At 37.2% G+C, this 17,524-nt stretch overlaps 1 protein-coding gene across 7 annotated transcripts in view; it reads left to right on the forward strand.

Moving 5' to 3' along the window:
* UBR2 (ubiquitin protein ligase E3 component n-recognin 2) overlaps positions 1–17,524 on the forward strand; it is a 115,927-nt gene that overhangs the window by 85,250 nt on the left and 13,153 nt on the right. For 6 of the 7 annotated variants that reach the window (XR_007479754.1, XM_033424002.2, XM_004267599.4 and 3 more), the window contains 10 exons: positions 801–962; positions 2,483–2,586; positions 3,292–3,370; positions 6,203–6,351; positions 6,762–6,817; positions 10,244–10,340; positions 10,598–10,665; positions 11,901–12,036; positions 12,450–12,540; positions 13,907–14,037. Coding sequence is in view for 6 of the 7 variants with exons in the window: in XM_033424002.2 (XP_033279893.1) it covers positions 801–962; positions 2,483–2,586; positions 3,292–3,370; positions 6,203–6,351; positions 6,762–6,817; positions 10,244–10,340; positions 10,598–10,665; positions 11,901–12,036; positions 12,450–12,540; positions 13,907–14,037 (1,073 nt within the window). In the remaining variant the exon portion in view is untranslated. The remainder of the gene's footprint in view (positions 1–800; positions 963–2,482; positions 2,587–3,291; positions 3,371–6,202; positions 6,352–6,761; positions 6,818–10,243; positions 10,341–10,597; positions 10,666–11,900; positions 12,037–12,449; positions 12,541–13,906; positions 14,038–17,524) is intronic. The other variant, XM_033424003.2, reaches the window with a different exon arrangement.

Raw genomic sequence — 17,524 nt, forward strand, 5'->3', positions numbered from 1 at the left:
TATATTCTTAATATTAGTCAAGAGAAGCTTATCCAAAGGCTCAAAATTAAATTTTTTAATAAAGGAAATTCCATTCTAGAAAAAGGGAGAAAGAACTAAAGATGTTTGAAGAAGAAAACTCCGTATTACTGCCTAATAAATAACAAAATTAATTTGCTTTGTCATTACATTTAAAGGAGTGACTTAGAAACTTCATAGTATATCAAATGTATTTTTTAATGTGGGGATCTAACAGACTAGATGAAGTAAAGGATTTTTACAGTGGTATAAACCCTAGAAATATGTCTTTCTTTGGGTCCAGGGTGAACAACTCTTGATTCTGAAGATGGTAGTGCTTGTCTGGTTAGTTCCTAAGATTGTCATGGCTCCCTGAGCTAAGATGGGATAACTTCAAACTTATTCTACTTTGGTGCTTTCTATGCTTCCGCAAAACCAACAAATCAGTGCTGTTATTCTAGTGCTCTGCTCATTGAATTGTTATGAACTGCCCCTAGTAAGTAGTCACCAGCACTGGGGGAGTAACCGCAGAGCACTGGGACCAAGAAATATGCTACATTGTGAATGATTGTTTGCAAGGCAGTCTTTTTTTGATTCTCCTGTTTTAGAACTCTTAACCCGTTTTGGTAATTACATCAACTCAAAATTAGAGTATCACTGTTAAAAATAATTCAGGTCATTTCAAGATTTTAATTTTTAGATTTTTTTTGTGGAAACAAATTATTTAAAATGTTGAAGCTTGTGGCTCTCATTTTTAAAAATTACCATTGTTTTTGATACCTCCTGTTTTCTAATTGTTAAAGGTATTTTGATTCCGTTCAAGCTAAAGAACAGCGAAGGCAACAGAGATTACGCTTACATACAAGCTATGATGTAGAAAATGGAGAATTCCTTTGTCCCCTTTGTGAATGCTTGAGTAATACTGTTATTCCTCTGCTGCTTCCTCCAAGAAATATTTTTAATAGGTAAGTTTTGGCTCATAAAACCTTTATATCAAAGAACTAGTTTCCTTTGAAGGTAATGAAATAATAAACAACAGCTGGGTGAGGAGATCACTCTAGGTAAATGCATAATGTTTTCCAGGTACTTTCCAAACTTTTTATTTAGTTATTTCTTCTAGCTGACCTATGAAATATGATTTTGGTTTTTAGAAAGGAACAGGCTAAAATTTAACAGTTTCTTGGTCACCTGTAAGCACTATAAAGGATATAAAGTTCCCATGTGTTCATGAAAACTGTCTCCTTTATTTCTAAGACCCCACTTTAAATATCTCCCTCATACGTTTTAAGAGATGCTCAGTAAATTGATAGGGGGAGAAGGGGCAGCTCAAACGGACATTTTTGAACATACTAACAATTAAATATAATTTTTTGCAATTTACTGGCCAATTCAAAAATTGGGCCAAAAAGTGAAAATCTGTTAGTGTATTTAAAATGCAAAGTTTTTGTCATTTCATAATTTTTAGTGCACTTTTAGTTAATAGCAGTATTAGACATACTCATTTCAGATATGAATTTGATAGTGTCTCCTCTTCAAACCTGACCTTTGTTACTCAGTTTATGGTGTCTGTCTTACATTCACAAATACTAATTTGAGTTTTGTGAATATGAATCATCTGTTTATTTCTGTGCTACTATTTGGGTTTAAATAAAGCAGGGTCAGTTTTTTTCTCTTCAATTTTAGGAGTTAAAACCATGGTGTCTTAGTCTATGCTACTACACAGTGTTCTTAAAATACCATTAGATGTGCATGTAAGCTCATGCATTTTAATCAGAAAAGCATATCATGGTGCTGACTTATACCTGCATTTGAACTGGTAAAGAAATTAGTCATTGTTAGATTAAGAATTCTCTGCATGTAAGGAGAAAACAATCACTTTTGTGGTTCAGATTTTGCTTTTTTTCCCAGGAGAGTCAGTTATGGCACATTTGTTAAAAGAACACAGGCTGTGGAGTCTGATATAGCTGGGTTTGAATGCCACATCTGTCCCATATATGGCCTTAGTCAAGTAACATAGCTCTAAACCTCAGTTTCCTCATCTGTAAAATGGGGACAATAATATAACCTATTTCATTAAAGATTCTGAGGATTAAATATAATACTGTAAAATGCTCACAACATAACTAAGGGCTTGCAATATAATAAGCACTCAATAAATAGTGTCCGTGGTGTGGTGATTATGATATTTAAGAAATACTAATAAATTCCAGTACCGAAAAAGTGAAATATTTGACAGATAATTCAATATGGTGCTAATAATTATCAGCATCATATTGACGAATAATGTATTTTCATTTCCATTGGTAAATACCTATTCTGACTTCTTAAAAAGCAACAAATTTTCCCCTAGGTTTTTTTTTTGTTTTTTTGTTTTTTTAATATTTGAAGTGTGTCTAAAATATACCTGTGATCATTTAAGGAGTCTTTTTTGTATCTTAAACTAAGCAGCAACAGAATACTAAACACTCTCTATAATCTTTTCTAGCAGGTTACATTTTTCAGACCAACCAAATCTGACTCAGTGGATTAGAACAATATCTCAGCAAATAAAAGCATTACAGGTTCTTAGGAAAGAAGAAAATACTCCTAGTAAGTTCTGATAACCTGCTTTCATTTTTCCCTAACGTCTGAAACCATTGGGAAATAGTTTCAGAATAAATTGTTTTAAAATATTTTAAAAATGAAGCCTCTCACTTTAAAATTTGACTTTCTCTAATTTTCTTTGTCTTAATGAACTAAATTTGAATCTGCTACATTACTCCTTATTCCTTGAAAACACACAAGCTCATGTGAAGTTTATGATAAATACTTCTCACTTACTCCCCCATTTTATTGAAGAGCTTCTGGGGGTCGGGGAGATGTAACTGAGTATGGAAGAGCTGGCTTTATTCTCTGTGGGCTGACTCACTATATTGTTGGCATTACCAAAGGCTTCCCAAGTTTGATAGACATGCACTGCACTTCCGACCTTGAGGGAAAACAGTCTGAGCAGAATTTATACCATTGGTTTATAAGGAAACAAAACGGCATACTCTTCCTTTTCTTACCTTCCCTAGCTACATTCCAGTGGCTTTACTTTGAGGAGAAGCACAGGTGACTGAAGAAGGTACCTAGGTCATCCAGAGCAATAGTGTTTCTCATGCTTTGAATGTATATTATACTGGTTTTCATTAATGGGAATTTTTCCCAGTTTTTAAAATTTCTTTGACCTAAATTTAGAATGAAATTTGTGACTGAAATTTATAGAAATATTGTGGACTAAAGAATAATAGTATAAAATGCTTGTTTCTGTAGATACTGCCTTATCAAAGAATTTAGAAAATGTGGATGAATTGCAGCTCCCTGAAGGATTTAGGCCTGATTTTCATCCTAAGTGAGTATATTATTCCTTTTAAATTTGGCCCACTTGAAATGAAAAATTAAGTCAGCAGTTAGTAAGAATATCGTTTGTCAAGTTAGGGAGCAAAATGTTACAGGACACTGATCTTGAATTCTGAGACTTAAGAATATTTACTGCAGGTGTATTGATAAAAACCTATGAACTACATGGCATGTTTAATTCTCACAAACCTCTCCTAGTCTATGTTCCTGACTCCCTCCTACACCCCTTGATCTGGCTCTCCTTGACAACACCTCATCAGTACATCTAAACCTAAGGTGCTCAGCTCCCCCACCAAAGCCCATGCTTCCTTCTGACTTCTGTTTTCTATTTATGGCCCCATCAACCTCTTAGTAACTCAGGACCAAAACCAGAGTGTTTGCAGCCTAATTTTACCCATAGCCAGTAAGTTACAAGGTATAACCCAGATTCTAGAGCTAGACTGCTTTTGTTCAGTTCCAGCACCACTGCTTATAAGCTGTGCAACTTTGTGCAAATTGCTTGACCTCTCTGTACCTCACTCAGTTTCCTCATTTGTAAAGGGAAGATAATAATATCTACCTCATAAGTGTTATAAAGATAAAGTGACAATACATTTAACGTTACCTGGAAGCAGTGCCTGGCAAATACTAAATTACTCAGTAAAAATACTACTGGAGGGCTTAAACAGAAAGAACATCAGTCCTGTGCCTCTCACATTCCTCCTCCCTATCCCCAGTCCTGTCATTTTGTTTCTTCTGCTACGTACTTCCATATTTCTAATTAAAATGCTTAATCAGCTGTGTCTTGATTTATCATTTTTTTAAACAGTATCTTTCTGTTGACTAGTAATTTAGGATTCAACTTTGACCTCTACCCTATTCACTATTCCTCGCCAGTCTACCTATAATTTCACAATTTTTGGTTAAATCATTTGTCAGTTTTTATATTATAATTGTTTCTACTGATAAGTTGTGTGGTAAATTTTCCTTTCTTATACATTTTGTTTTCCTGTGGTTAATAATTACCTTATTTTTTTCATATACTTGGTTTTCTTTGTATATAATACTTTTTTTTCCCCTAAACATTGCAGTAGACCTGTCAGATGGCTAGCAGTAGCTATCAGTGCTCAGATTCATCAGATGATCTTCCTTCCTGGAGCCCTCCTCCCACAGCCTTTGCCCTCCCATGCCAATCAGGACAGGGCACAGCTGTCACCCTAAGACTTCCCCTAGCCCTGCTCCTCTTGTTTGCTGGATCTTGTACTTCTCTCTCTCTTTTTTTTTTTGGCCGCACCTGTGGCATGTAGGATTTTAGTTCCCTGACCAGTGATTGAACCCACACCCCCTGCTTTGGGAGTGCGGAATCTTAACCACTGGGGAAGTCCTCTTCTTCCTTTCTTAATTTACTCCCTCATGTTGCATCTCTCAGCAGATTCCTAAGAAAAGGTGCCTGGGTGTTAAATTTTCCATGTCTGAAAATACATTTATTATATCCATATGCTTAATAGATGGTTTGGGTATAGAATTATAGGTTAGAAGTAACTTTACATCTAGATTTTGAAGGCAGTGTTTACTAACTTCTAGCACCCACTGAGAAATTAACACCATTCTGATTCCTGTTCCGTTGTAACTTTATTACTTCTGGAAACTGTTGTGATTGTCTCATTAATTCCCAATGTTCTGAAATTTCTCTGTGATATTCCTTGGTATGTGAGTCTTCATTCATTTCGCCACGTTTTCAACAGGCTCTTTGAAGATTCATATCGTTCAGTTTGGGGAATGTTTTATTTTGTTCCTTAGATAATTTTCTCTTGGTTTTTCCATTCTTTGAGGTAGTCCTACTGTTAGTTCATTCTTGGCCCTCTTGGACTGATCTCCTTATTTATTTATGTAGGTGTGTATGGCTGCATTGGGTCTTCACTGCTGCACACGGGCTTTCTCTAGTTGCGGCAAGCAGGGGCTATTCTTCGTTGCAGTGTGTGGGCCTCTCATTGTGGTGGTTTCTCTTGTTCCGGAGCACAGGCTTTAGGCCCATGGGCTTCAGTAGTTGTGGCACACAGGCTTAGTAGTTGTGGCTCGTGAGCTCTAGAGCACAGGCTCAGTATTTGTGGCACACGGGCTTAGTTGCTCCACGGCGTGTGGGATCTTCCTGGACCAGGGATCGAACCCGTGTCCCCTGCGTTGGCAGGCAGATTCTTAACCCCTGCACCACCAGGGAAGTCCCCGAATTTTTTTATAAATTGGTTGTTTTCTACCCTGTCTCCGTTTTCCCTGAGTTCCTTTTTCTGCTTGTTTGTTTTGGTGTTTATGTCTTTGATGTTTGATTCTTTTCTTAAATGTTTATTGGTCCTTGGGTGACTTCAAGAACAAGGCACTAAGAAGCTCACTGGATACCTGGTGGGCAGGTTGGAGCTTGCTGACCTATGAGCCTCACGAGGTGATCAGGCCCCGGCCAGTCTTTCACTTGGGACCCACAAATGTCAATGTGTAAAAACGGCTTTTCCTGAGAATTCTTCACTGGAGAAACTAAAATCTATGGCAGTAGGTACACATTGCTGATGTTCTTGAGATGGGGAAGAGGTCCAGGATCCAATAGTTCAGTGCGTAGACCTTCACCCTAATAGCCTGTTTTCAGGCCTGTGCGTCACTGCTGCCAACCCAAGTAGAGCATAACCCCTCTCAGGCAGGGACCGTTTGCATGTCTTTCATTCCCCCTTTTCATACAACTATCTTTAGGTAGTTTCAGTGGTTCAATTCCAACATAGAAAATAGCTGTTAAGAAACTGAGCCCTTTGATTGATGTGAGCACATTGTTTTGAGCTAATCCTGTACATGTTCACTTCAGGAATCCTTATTCTGAAAGCATAAAAGAAATGCTAACAACATTTGGAACTGCTACTTATAAGGTGGGACTAAAGGTTCATCCCAATGAAGAGGATCCCCGTGTCCCCATAATGTGCTGGGGTAGTTGTGCGTACACCATCCAAAGCATAGGTAAGAGATTCAGTTGTGTCTTTAAATCTCAAGCATACATTGACATGAGTTGTGTGTAGAATCCTGTATTTAAACAGAGATGTTTAATGTGGGCAACAATATCAAATAATATAAAGACTTTGAAGCAGGAAATGTAGTGTGCTGACAGAATATTAGATTGACGGTTTATAAATTAACCACAGCAGCAGAGAACTCATTTTAATGGTGGTTATAGCTTCTTGTCAGTTAAGGGAATATTTCCTCATTTTTACTTCTTATCCAAAGTTAATTCTTGTGAAATGACTTAAAGATTTCAAAACCTGACAATATTGTGCTTTCGGGAGAAAGAATTTTTTTTTACTTTTTTTTTAAACTTGTAATAAAATGTACAAAACATAAAATTTACCATCTTTACCATTTTTAATCCTCAGAAAGAATTTTAAATGATGAAGATAAACCGTTGTTCAGTCCTTTGCCTTGCAGACTGGTAAGTTATCAGTTTACTCAATTCATGGAATGGTGGAGTAGAAATTAGGTTGTTCTGCTTTTTTTAATCCAAAAAACCTGAAGTGGTTATTTAAGCATAGGTTCACTCCTTTTGCGGTAAAACCCATTTTCTGTAACAACACTGGAGACGTAATGTTTCTTATTTAATTTTTCATTATTTTTCTTTTAAATAGACTTCATCTCTTTTGGTTAAACATGTGAAAAAATGGGGGGATGGGGAACTAAAAACAAAGTGCTTGTTCTTGAATGTTTAGTGCCGTAGTTGGAAATAGAGATCAGAACATACCCTCTACCACATTTGACTACCCATTATAAGCAACATGTAAATAAGTACAAATTAATTTCAAAACAGTACATTTAATGCCTAGAAAAGTGAAGGAATATACAATTAAAGCTTGCTAATTTTTACAATGTAGCTAGTGTCAGCTGCTTCTACTACTTACCATTCAAACTTATAATCATAAAAGTGCATGTAATTTTATTCACGTAGAATCACCTGGGGAGCTTTTAAAAGTGCCTAGGCCCTACTATGGGTCAGTTAAATCAGAGTCTCTGGAGATAGGCCCCAGGCATTAATATTTTTTAAAAAGCTTCCCCCACCCCCGAGGCCAGGATTGAGAACCACTGATGTAAGAGCCCTAACTCTTTGGAGTTTTTAAAAAATACAGATAGCTGGTCACTTTGACTTATTAAATTGGAATATCTAGGAGTAGACCTGGTATTAAAACTGCCCTGAATTGTATCTTTGTGGTAAATCAGCAGAATAGCAGTACCCTGTATTCTTAACTGTGATATATGATGGATTGACTGTGACATTCTTTTGCTACAGTAAATAAGAGTTGATAAGTATGCTGATATTGAAAAGGCAATCACATGTATAGAATAGAGTTTACTTTGGCTTTTAAGGCAGTTCTTACACATTTTCTTGATTTTGTGTACTTCACTCTACCTCTTTGGCACACTGTCGGCTCTTCATCTGTTTTTCTGCTAATATGATTTTGTGTAATCTGTTTATATTGATTGTTAAAGCAACCTTGCATTCCTGAAATAATCCCAACTTGGTCATGTAGAGTATCCTTTTTATATATGATTATATTTGATTTACTAATATTTTATCTAAGTTTTTTTTCTACGTTCATAAGAGAAATTTAATTTTTTTAAGTATATAGCCATTAGGGACGAACTCATTCTATTTTTTTGACTTCTGCTTTTCAAATTTACATACCTCTCCACTGACCTTTCCCTCCTATATCAGAGGATAAGGGACCTCCGGGTAAAGTAGCTTATCTTTCCATCTATTGTTTGGAATCCATCCCCTCTCCATCAGTTATCCCTTCTTCTACCTCTTTCACTCCTGGCACTTGCCCTGTTCACAAGTGTGCTCCATTATTCCTCTTACTCTTGCCCTCAATATATCTTCTATCACCCTAGCTTTTTCATTCCTTTTTATGACCAAGCAAGCGATTTTAAAGCATATTTCACTTATTTCACCATGCAATGAAAAATGTTTAAATACAGATAAATAGCACCTACAGTTTTTAATTTCACTTCACATCCTAAGAGAAATTTTATACACAGCGAAACGTCTTTAAACAATAATGTATACTCTGGCTCCAATTTCTTCACTTTTCAACTCCCTGCAGTTTGGCTTCACCACCACCACCCCTCGCCAACACTTTCTCACTTTTCGGAAACACCTCTTGCCAAGTTCACCAAATGATCTCATTATCATTGTGAGTGGGCATTTTTCAGCCCTTATTTGACATTCTATTTACTTAATTCTGATAACTACTTCTTTGTGAAACTCATTTTCTCTCTTGATTTCTGTGACATTCATGGTTTTCTCCCTGCCTTTCTGGCGGCTCCTTCTCAGTCTGCTTTCCCTCCTTTGTGCTGTAAATGTTATTTTAAACCCCCAGAGTTTGGCCCATGACTCAATCATCTGATACTCTTCCCTGGTCAGCCCCACCTATGTCTCTGATTCCAGTTATATCCAAATGATTCCCACCTGTTTATCTCTAAACCAGATCTATTATCTCAGTGCCAGTTTTTCACCTGGATCTCCTAAAGATACCTCAAGCTGAACAATCCAAATTAATTTTTCTTCCTATATTTAGAGTCTTAGTTAATGTCACCACTGTCCATCCAGGTGACCAAGCCTGCCAGAAAGTTGCAAGTCCTTTTGGATGCATCTTTTGGTCTGGATGTTCATATCCAATTGATCAGCAGAGTTTGTGGAATTTCTCTCCTGCATATTTGTCCTAGTTCTTCCATTCCTACTTCTACTGATTTGGTTCAGCCCCTATATCTTTTCTTGCCTAGATTATTGTAACTGTCTCTACCCTGAATCTCACTCTCTCCTAATATATTATCAGAGAGGTTCTCTAAAAAGTAACCCTGATCATATCTCTTAAATGTTACTTCTCCATTGTCACTCACCTCCTGCCAATCCCCACATCCATGGGCCAGGATTGCAGAATCATTACTGGTCCCCAAATGCTAGTCCCAGACTTTTGCCTCTGCCCAAGTGCCCTAAGCAAATGACTCCTCTTTAAGAAGTTCTTCAAGCTTTGCCTTCCCTGGGAAATTTCTGAGCCATGAAGTGGGGTATACCTCATCTGTGATACTGCCTCCTTTAGCTGTCCCCTCCCCGCTTTTCTTTTCCTTCCCACCCTCAAGGCTGTGAGCTCCTTGAGAGCAGGGGATGGGGGGGTGAGTTTTCATTTTGAGATCTTCAAAACCAAGACTAATGTATGGTAGGTCCTCAATATCTATTGAACCAAACATTACAAAAAATTTAGAAAATAGAGAATTAAGCAGGAAGAAAAAACTTACATCAATCACCCATCTGTCTTTTTCATTAGCATGTTTATACTTTATTATAATAGATATTTACATGTAGTTTTGTTTCTACTCTATTCTTCACTTTACATTAAGAGTTTTCTCATTGTTCCTACATAGTCTCCATAAGAGTTTTTGATGTTTACAGACACCCTGATTTGTATAACCATCTTCTTTCACGTAGTTTCCCCAGTATTTGAAGTGTTTCCCACATTTTAGAATATTTATAGACTAAATATAAAGAAATACTGCATCACATTCCTGGGAGTCTCTTTTGTTTGCTGTCTGTCTTGACACATGTGTCCTTCTTAACTTTTCCATAGAGAACTAGCAGCATGGTAACAGGAGATAGCCTTGTTTTATTCATCATACAATTAGATGTTCTCCATTCCATGTTAGAGACATGCCATTAAAGATGTCATAGATTCAGTTCCATACCATCTAGAGATTTCATTGTGCATCCAGCTTTACTTCAACTAGCTGTGCTTTGAACTAACATTCCTGAAAGAGGAGAACTACTTCATATGCTGGCTTCTTTGTTAATTTTGTCGTCTCTTTATTTCAGGATGACTGTCTTAGGTCACTAACAAGATTTGCTGCAGCACATTGGACAGTGGCATCACTTTCAGTGGTACAAGGACACTTTTGTAAACTTTTTGCATGTGAGTATTAATACATGTACCATATATGTTATGATAATTTCTCATCTTCTGTAATTTTGTTTTTAGTGGTGAAACTTCCCTCCATTTTGAAAGAAATATTTTGGTAATACTGTTTGTCTTATATACAAGTTCTAGCTCATGAATTCATATATAGCTTGCAAAAAATAAATTTAAAGTAGATTATATGCATTTTAAAAATAATTTAATACTTACGTTGACATATAATATGTGCTCATGTATTTTTCTTTAAACATTAGCATTGGTGCCTGGTGACAACCACGGAGACCTTCCATGCATATTAGATATCGACATGTTTCATTTATTGGTGGGTATCTTGTAATTTGTGTTTGAAATTTTTATCATATTATATAGCTTTATCTTAGACTTGATGAGTAATGCAGAGGCAGACAAGAGGAATTATCACCTATTATTCTTACTACTTCTGAGTATAATTCTTTCCTGAAGATCCTCAAAAAGAAAATGTTAAGGAATCCAGTTGAGAGACTTGACCTGGGTGTCTAATCCGGTCTCTTATTTTTGCCTTGTGGCTGAGGTCAGTAATGTAACCTCTCTATGCTTTTCACTATAGAGAAGTAAAAAACACTAGTAATGTAAGGGCTGCTGCCAACCCATACGGTGCTTTGGGGCAGATACAGCCCTCTGGTAACACTACTTAGCAACAGTCTATTTGTGTGATTTAGGGAAAGTCATGTCTTCTGAACAGGTGCAGGTGGTACCAGGTCAGCACTGGCCAGGCAGTGGGTGGCTGAAGTTCAGCCCCACCTCAACCAGGTCCCCTCACTCAGGACACTGAGTGTACTGCCATGCACAGCAGCCCCAAGTGCTGCCCCCTTAATCTCTTTGGGCATCATATTCTGTGCCTGTAAGTTGGTTAATACCTACCTGATATAATTGTGTCAAAACTCAATGGGATAATCAATGTAAAGAGCTTAGAGCAATGTGTCCCTAGTAAATGTCAGCCATTGTTATTGTTCCCATTACCCCTCTGAAAACCACCACCACTGACACCACCATACAGGCAGCAGAGGTTAACAGAGGAGCTAGCATTTATTGTGTACCTGACTGCTTTCACATTCATCTTCATTTAGTCCTTACATCCTTATTACTGAGGTATTAACAACACGTATATTATCGCCAGCTTACCAGCAGGGAAACTGAGACTCAAAGGAATTGTCTAAAAGGTTCATAAGAGGATCTCGGATTCTTACCTAGATCTTTGTGGGTCCAAACCTCATGCTTTTTCCATTGCTCACTACCTAGAAAGAGTTCAAGTTTTATTTTTGTTATTATAACAATAAACTATATATAGGGGAATCAGTGGATAAATGAAATAATAATGCCCATCAAATGAAATAATAACGCTCTAAATAATTTTCTTTAGTCAATCCTAGTGGAATTTCTAACATGTGTACCCTTTAAGAACAAAGATTTCTTAAGGGGAGGGACTGAGCTCACAAAGAGATCACATTAAGAAAATGGAAACGTGTTCAGCTGTGAAAGGAAAGGTGCTCTGTCTGACCTTCTGTATTTGGTATCCAGGTGGGCTTGGTGCTCGCCTTCCCGGCATTGCAGTGTCAAGATTTTTCAGGGATCAGCCTCGGCACTGGGGACCTTCACATTTTCCATCTGGTTACTATGGCACACATCATACAGATCTTACTTACCTCATGTACAGGTAACTCCTTTTTGTCAGATTCTTGAAGTAAAATCCTGTTTATCCTCATGTGAAAATTTTTGAAACAATTTCCCTTCTGTTAAAAACCTTAGTGATGTGAATGTTTTTACTTATTTTTTTTATTTCATAAGTTTAGTAATATTTGAGTACCACAGGCTGTATATTTAGCAGATTTTACTCACCGCTTGCTGCCTGGCACCCTGAGGCACTTTGGCTTCCTCTCCCTAAGAGGCTCCTTGTTAGGATGGAGATCAATACTGTGTTCCGACCTGAGGGATTAAAGTTCTGTGTGTTTTGTGAGAGTATTTTCATATTACATGTGAGTGTATGAATATATTTGAGTGCTTAAATGGTGTGGTCATCAATCCACTTAGTAGGCAAATACAGAGTACTAATATTGCCTTATCTTTCAGAAGAGAATGGCATGGATCAAGAAAATGCTTCTGGGGAAGAAGAATTAGCAGTTCTTGCTTTGTATAAAACACTTCACCAGTATACAGGAAGGTGAGGTCGTAATCTTTACACGATAGGCAGTTCCCCAAATACTAGGAGGTGGTAGTATGAAAAACGAATTCATTTGTTAAATAAGGGAAGTTGCTCTCTGTTGACATGTTTAAAATAAGAGATGGGGGAGTGACCTGCAGGACTTCTCAACTTTTAATATACTAACATGATTGGAAATCTCTGAGAGAGGAGTAATATACAGCACTTCCCACACATTTTTAAGGTATATCCAGGGCCGGCAGGAGTGACATTCTTAGAACCTCATGTTATTGGAGTCATTGTGATTTGGTTACGACAGTTTCACTTGGCTTTCTTTTTTTTTTTTTTTTAAATATTTGGCTGTGCTGAGTCTTGGTTGCTGCGTGCGGACTTTCTTTAGTTGCAACGAGCAGGGGCTGGTCTTCCTTGTGGTGCGCGGGCTTCTCATTGCAGTGGCTTCTTTTGTTGTGGTGCACTGGTTCTCGTCACACGGGCTTCAGTAGTTGCAGCACATAGGCTTCAGTAGTTGCGGCACGTGGGCTCAGTAGTTGCAGTGCACGGGCTCTAGGGCATGTGGGCTTCAAAAGTGGTGGCGTGCCAGGTCAGTAGTTGTGGCTCACAGGCTCTAGAGCGCTGGCTCAGTAGCTGTGGCACATGGGCTTAGTTGCTCTGCGGCATGTGGGATCTTCCCAGACCAGGGCTTGAACCCGTGTCCCCTGCATTGGCAGGCAGATGCTTAACCACTGTGCCACCAGATAAGTCCCTTCACTTGGCTTTCCAACAGTATATGTCAAGAACCATACTGTTTGTTCTTTGACTAAGTTATCCCATTTCTGAGAATCCACACTAGCAAAATAATCCAACATATAGAAAAACCTACAGACATAAAGATGTACACTGATATTATTTATATTAGCAAAGAATTTGAAGCAATCTAAGAGTTTGCTTACAGGGAAGTAATTTAGTGTAGGTTATGATTTATGTTATCCAGAATCTTAAAATTCCAATAAAATTATGGTTTATGATCTGAAAATCATGTTAATTTTAAATTTTATATGTTACAAGTACAACTGTGTAAGACACATTAGTATGAAAATAGTTTTCCAAAGTAATACTTGCTGATATAAGGTTATAGAATAGTGGATAGTTTTTTTATTTTCCAAATTTTCTCTTTATATAGCTGTATAACTTTTACAAATTTTAATAACAGCATTAAAGGGTATATCACCAATTATACCTGATGTCCTGTAATAGTTAGGGCTACCCATACCTTTTAAGCCAATGTGCTATCAATTCCAAATAGTAGTTGTCTGTTTTCACACTGTGCTATAACTAGAATGACCATTTTTTAATTACATTTCCCAGTTATCATTTTTCTCTTTCACAGTGCCTTGAAAGAAATGCACTCTGGTTGGCATCTGTTGAGGAATGTCAGAGCTGGAATCATGCCTTTCCTGAGGTGTTCTGCTTTGTTTTTCCATTACTTAAATGGAGTTCCTTCCCCACCTGAAATTCAAGGTAATTTCTAATTTCTTTCAAAATGTAGGAAATGTATGTAGTCTTTCACTCTAGCAAGTTAAGAATTAAAGTGCATTGCAAAAATGAAAACTTATTAACAATTTAGGTCACAGCTAATTGACTATGGTGATGTACCGATTATATAATTAGGTGCATATTTATGTAAATATCTGATTTTATTTGGATGTCAGTAAATGTACTGATTTTGTACATGTACAAAAATGTACTTGTTTTGCTTTCAGATGTTAAAATTGTTCAATTGTATATTATTCATAGACTGGGTTCTTCAGATTTTTAAAAAGTAAAAAGTGACAAATTCAGGTGTGGTTTTTTGTTGCTTTTTTTTTTTTTAACTTTTGATTTTATATTGGAATATAGCCGATTAACAATGTTGTGATAGTTTCAGGTGCACAACAAAGCAACTCAGCCATACATATACATGTATCCAAACTCCCCTCCCATCTAGGCTGCCACATAACATAGAGCAGGGTTCCCTGTGCTATACAGTAGGTCCTTGTTGGTTGTCCATTTTAATTATGGCAGTGTGTACATGTCGATCCCAAACTCCCTGACTATCCCTTCCCTCCACCCTTCCCCCCAGTAACCGTAAGTTTGTTCTCTAAGTCTATGAGCCTGTTTCTGTTTTGTAAATAAGTTCCTTTGTGTCATTTCTTTTTAGATTCCACATATAAGAGATATCATATGATATTTCTCTTTCTCTGACTGACTTTGCTCAGTATGGCAATCTCTAGGTCCATCCATGTGGCTACAAATGTCATTATTTCATTCTTTTTAATGGCTGAGCAATATTCCATTGTATATATGTACCACATTCACTTTATCCATTCCTCTGTCGATGGACATTTAGGTTGCTTCCATGTCTTGGCTATCGTAAACAGTGCTGCAATGAACATTGGCATGCGTGTATCCTTTCGGACCATGTTTTTCTCTGGATATATGCCCAGGAGTGGGATTGCAGGATCAAATGGTAGCTCTATTTTTAGTTTTTTAAGGAGCCTCCATACTGTTCTCCATAGTGGCTGTACCAATTTACATTCCCACCAACAGTGTAGGAGGGTTCCATTTTCTCCACACTCTCTCCAGCATTTATTGTTTGTGGATTTTTTTGATGATAGCCATTTTGACTGGTGTGAGGTGATATCTCATTGTACTTTTGATTTGCATTTCTCTAATAATTAGCGATGTTGAACATCTTCTCATCTGTCTTCTTTGGAGAAATGTCTATATAGGTCTTCTGCCCATTTTTTGATTGGGTTGTTCGTTTTGATGATATTAAGCCTCATGAGGTGTTTGTAAATTTTGGAGACTAATCCCTTGTCGGTCACATCATTTGCAAATATTTCCTCCCAATCTGCGGGTTGTCTTTTCGTTTTGTTTATGGTTTCCTTTGCTGTGCAAAAGCTTTTGAGTTTAATTAGGTCCCATTTGTTTATTTTTGTTTTTATTTCCATTATTATGGAAGACAGATAGAAAAGGATGTTGCTGCAATTTATGTCAGAGAGTGTTCAGCCCATGTTTTCCTCTCAGGGTTTTATAGTATCTGTTCTCACATTTAGGTCTTTAATCCATTTTGAGTTTATTTTTGTGTATGGTGTTAAAGAACCATCTAATTTCATTTTTTTACATGTAGCTGACCAGTTTTTCCAGCACCATTTGTTGAAGAGACTAGACGGTCTTTCCACCGTTGTGTAGTCTTGCCTCCTTTGTTGTAGATTAATTGACCATAGGTGTGTGGGTTTATTTCTGGGCTTTCTATCCTGTTACATTGATCTATATATCTATTTTTGTGCCAGTACCGTACTGTTTTGATGACTATAGGTAGTATAGTCTGAAGTCAGGGAGCCTGATTCCTCCAGCTCCGTTTTTCTTTCTCAAGATTGCTTTGGCTATTCGGGGACTTTTGTGTCTCCATACAAATTTTAAGATTTTTTGTTCTAATTCTGTGAAAAATGCCATTGGTAATTTTATAGGGATTCCATTGAATCCGTAGATTGCCTTGGGTAGTATAGTCATTTTGACAAATATTGATTCTTCCAATCCACTAACATGGTATATCTTTCCATCTGTTTGTGTCGTCTTTGATTTCTTTCATCAGTGTCTTATAGTTTTTGAGTACAGATCTTTTGTCTCCTTAGGTAGGTTTATTCCTAGGTATTTCATTCTTTTTGATGCAGTGGTAAATGGGATTGTTTCTTGAATTTTCTTTCTGATCTTTCATAGTTTATAGAAATGCAACAGATTTCTGTGTATTAATTTTGTAACCTGCAACTTTACCAAATTCATTGATGAACTCTAGTAGTTTTCTGGTAGCATCTTTAGGATTTTCTATGTATATAGTATCATGTCATCTGCAAACAGTTACGGTTTTACTTCTTCTTTTCCAATTTGGATTCCTTTTATTTCTTTTTCTTCTCTAATTGCCATAGGTAGGACTTCCAAAATTATGTTGAATAAAAGTGGTGAGAGTGGACATCCTTGTCTTGTTCCTAATCTTAGAGGAAACGCTTTCAGCTTTTCACCATTGAGTATGATGTTAGCTATAGGTTTGTTGTATATGGCCTTTATTATGTTGAGGTATGTTTCCCCTGTGCCCACTTTCTGGGGAGCTTTTATCATAAATGGGTGCTGAATGTTGTCAAAAGCTTTTTCTGCATCTTTTGAGATGATCATATGGTTTTTATTCTTCAATTTGTTGATGTAGTATATCACACTGATTGATTTGCAGATACTGAAAAATCCTTGTATCCCTGGGATAAATCCCACTTGATTATGGTGTATGATCCTTTTAATGTATTGTTGGATTCGGATTGCTAGTATTTTGTTGAGGCTTTTTGTGTCTATGTTCATCAGTGATATTGGCCTCTTTCTTTTTTTTTTTTAATATTTATTTGGTTGTGCCAGGTCTTAGTTGCAGCAGGTGGGCTCCTTAGTTGCAGCTCATCAGCTCCTTAGTTGCAGCATACGGGCTTTTTAGTTGTGGCATGCAAACTCTCAGTTGCAACATGCATGTGGGATCTAGTTCCCTGACCAGGGATCAAACCCGGGCCCTCTGCGTTGGGAGCACGGAGTCTTAACCACTGCGCCACCAGGGAAGTTCCAGCATGTAATTTTCTTTTTTTTTGTGGTATCTTTGTCTGGTTTTGGTATCAGGGTGATGGTGGCCTCATAGAATGAGTTTGGGAGTTTTCCTTCCTCTGCAATTTTTTGGAACAGTTTCAGAAGGATAGGTGTTAGCTCTTCTCTAAATGTTTGATAAAATTCGCCTGTGAAGTCATCAGGTCCTGGACTTTTGTTTGTCAGAAGATTTTTAATCACAGCTTCAATTTCAGTGCTTATGATTGGTCTGCTCATATTTTCTATTTCTTCCTGGTTCAGTCTTGGGAGACTGTACCTTTCTAAGAATTTGTCCATTTCTTCCAGGTTGTCCATTTTATTGGCATATAGCCACGTGTAGTGTCTTATGATC

This window comes from Orcinus orca, chromosome 10, assembly GCF_937001465.1.
Source record: "Orcinus orca chromosome 10, mOrcOrc1.1, whole genome shotgun sequence".
In the NCBI taxonomy this organism is placed as follows: Eukaryota; Metazoa; Chordata; class Mammalia; order Artiodactyla; family Delphinidae; genus Orcinus; species Orcinus orca.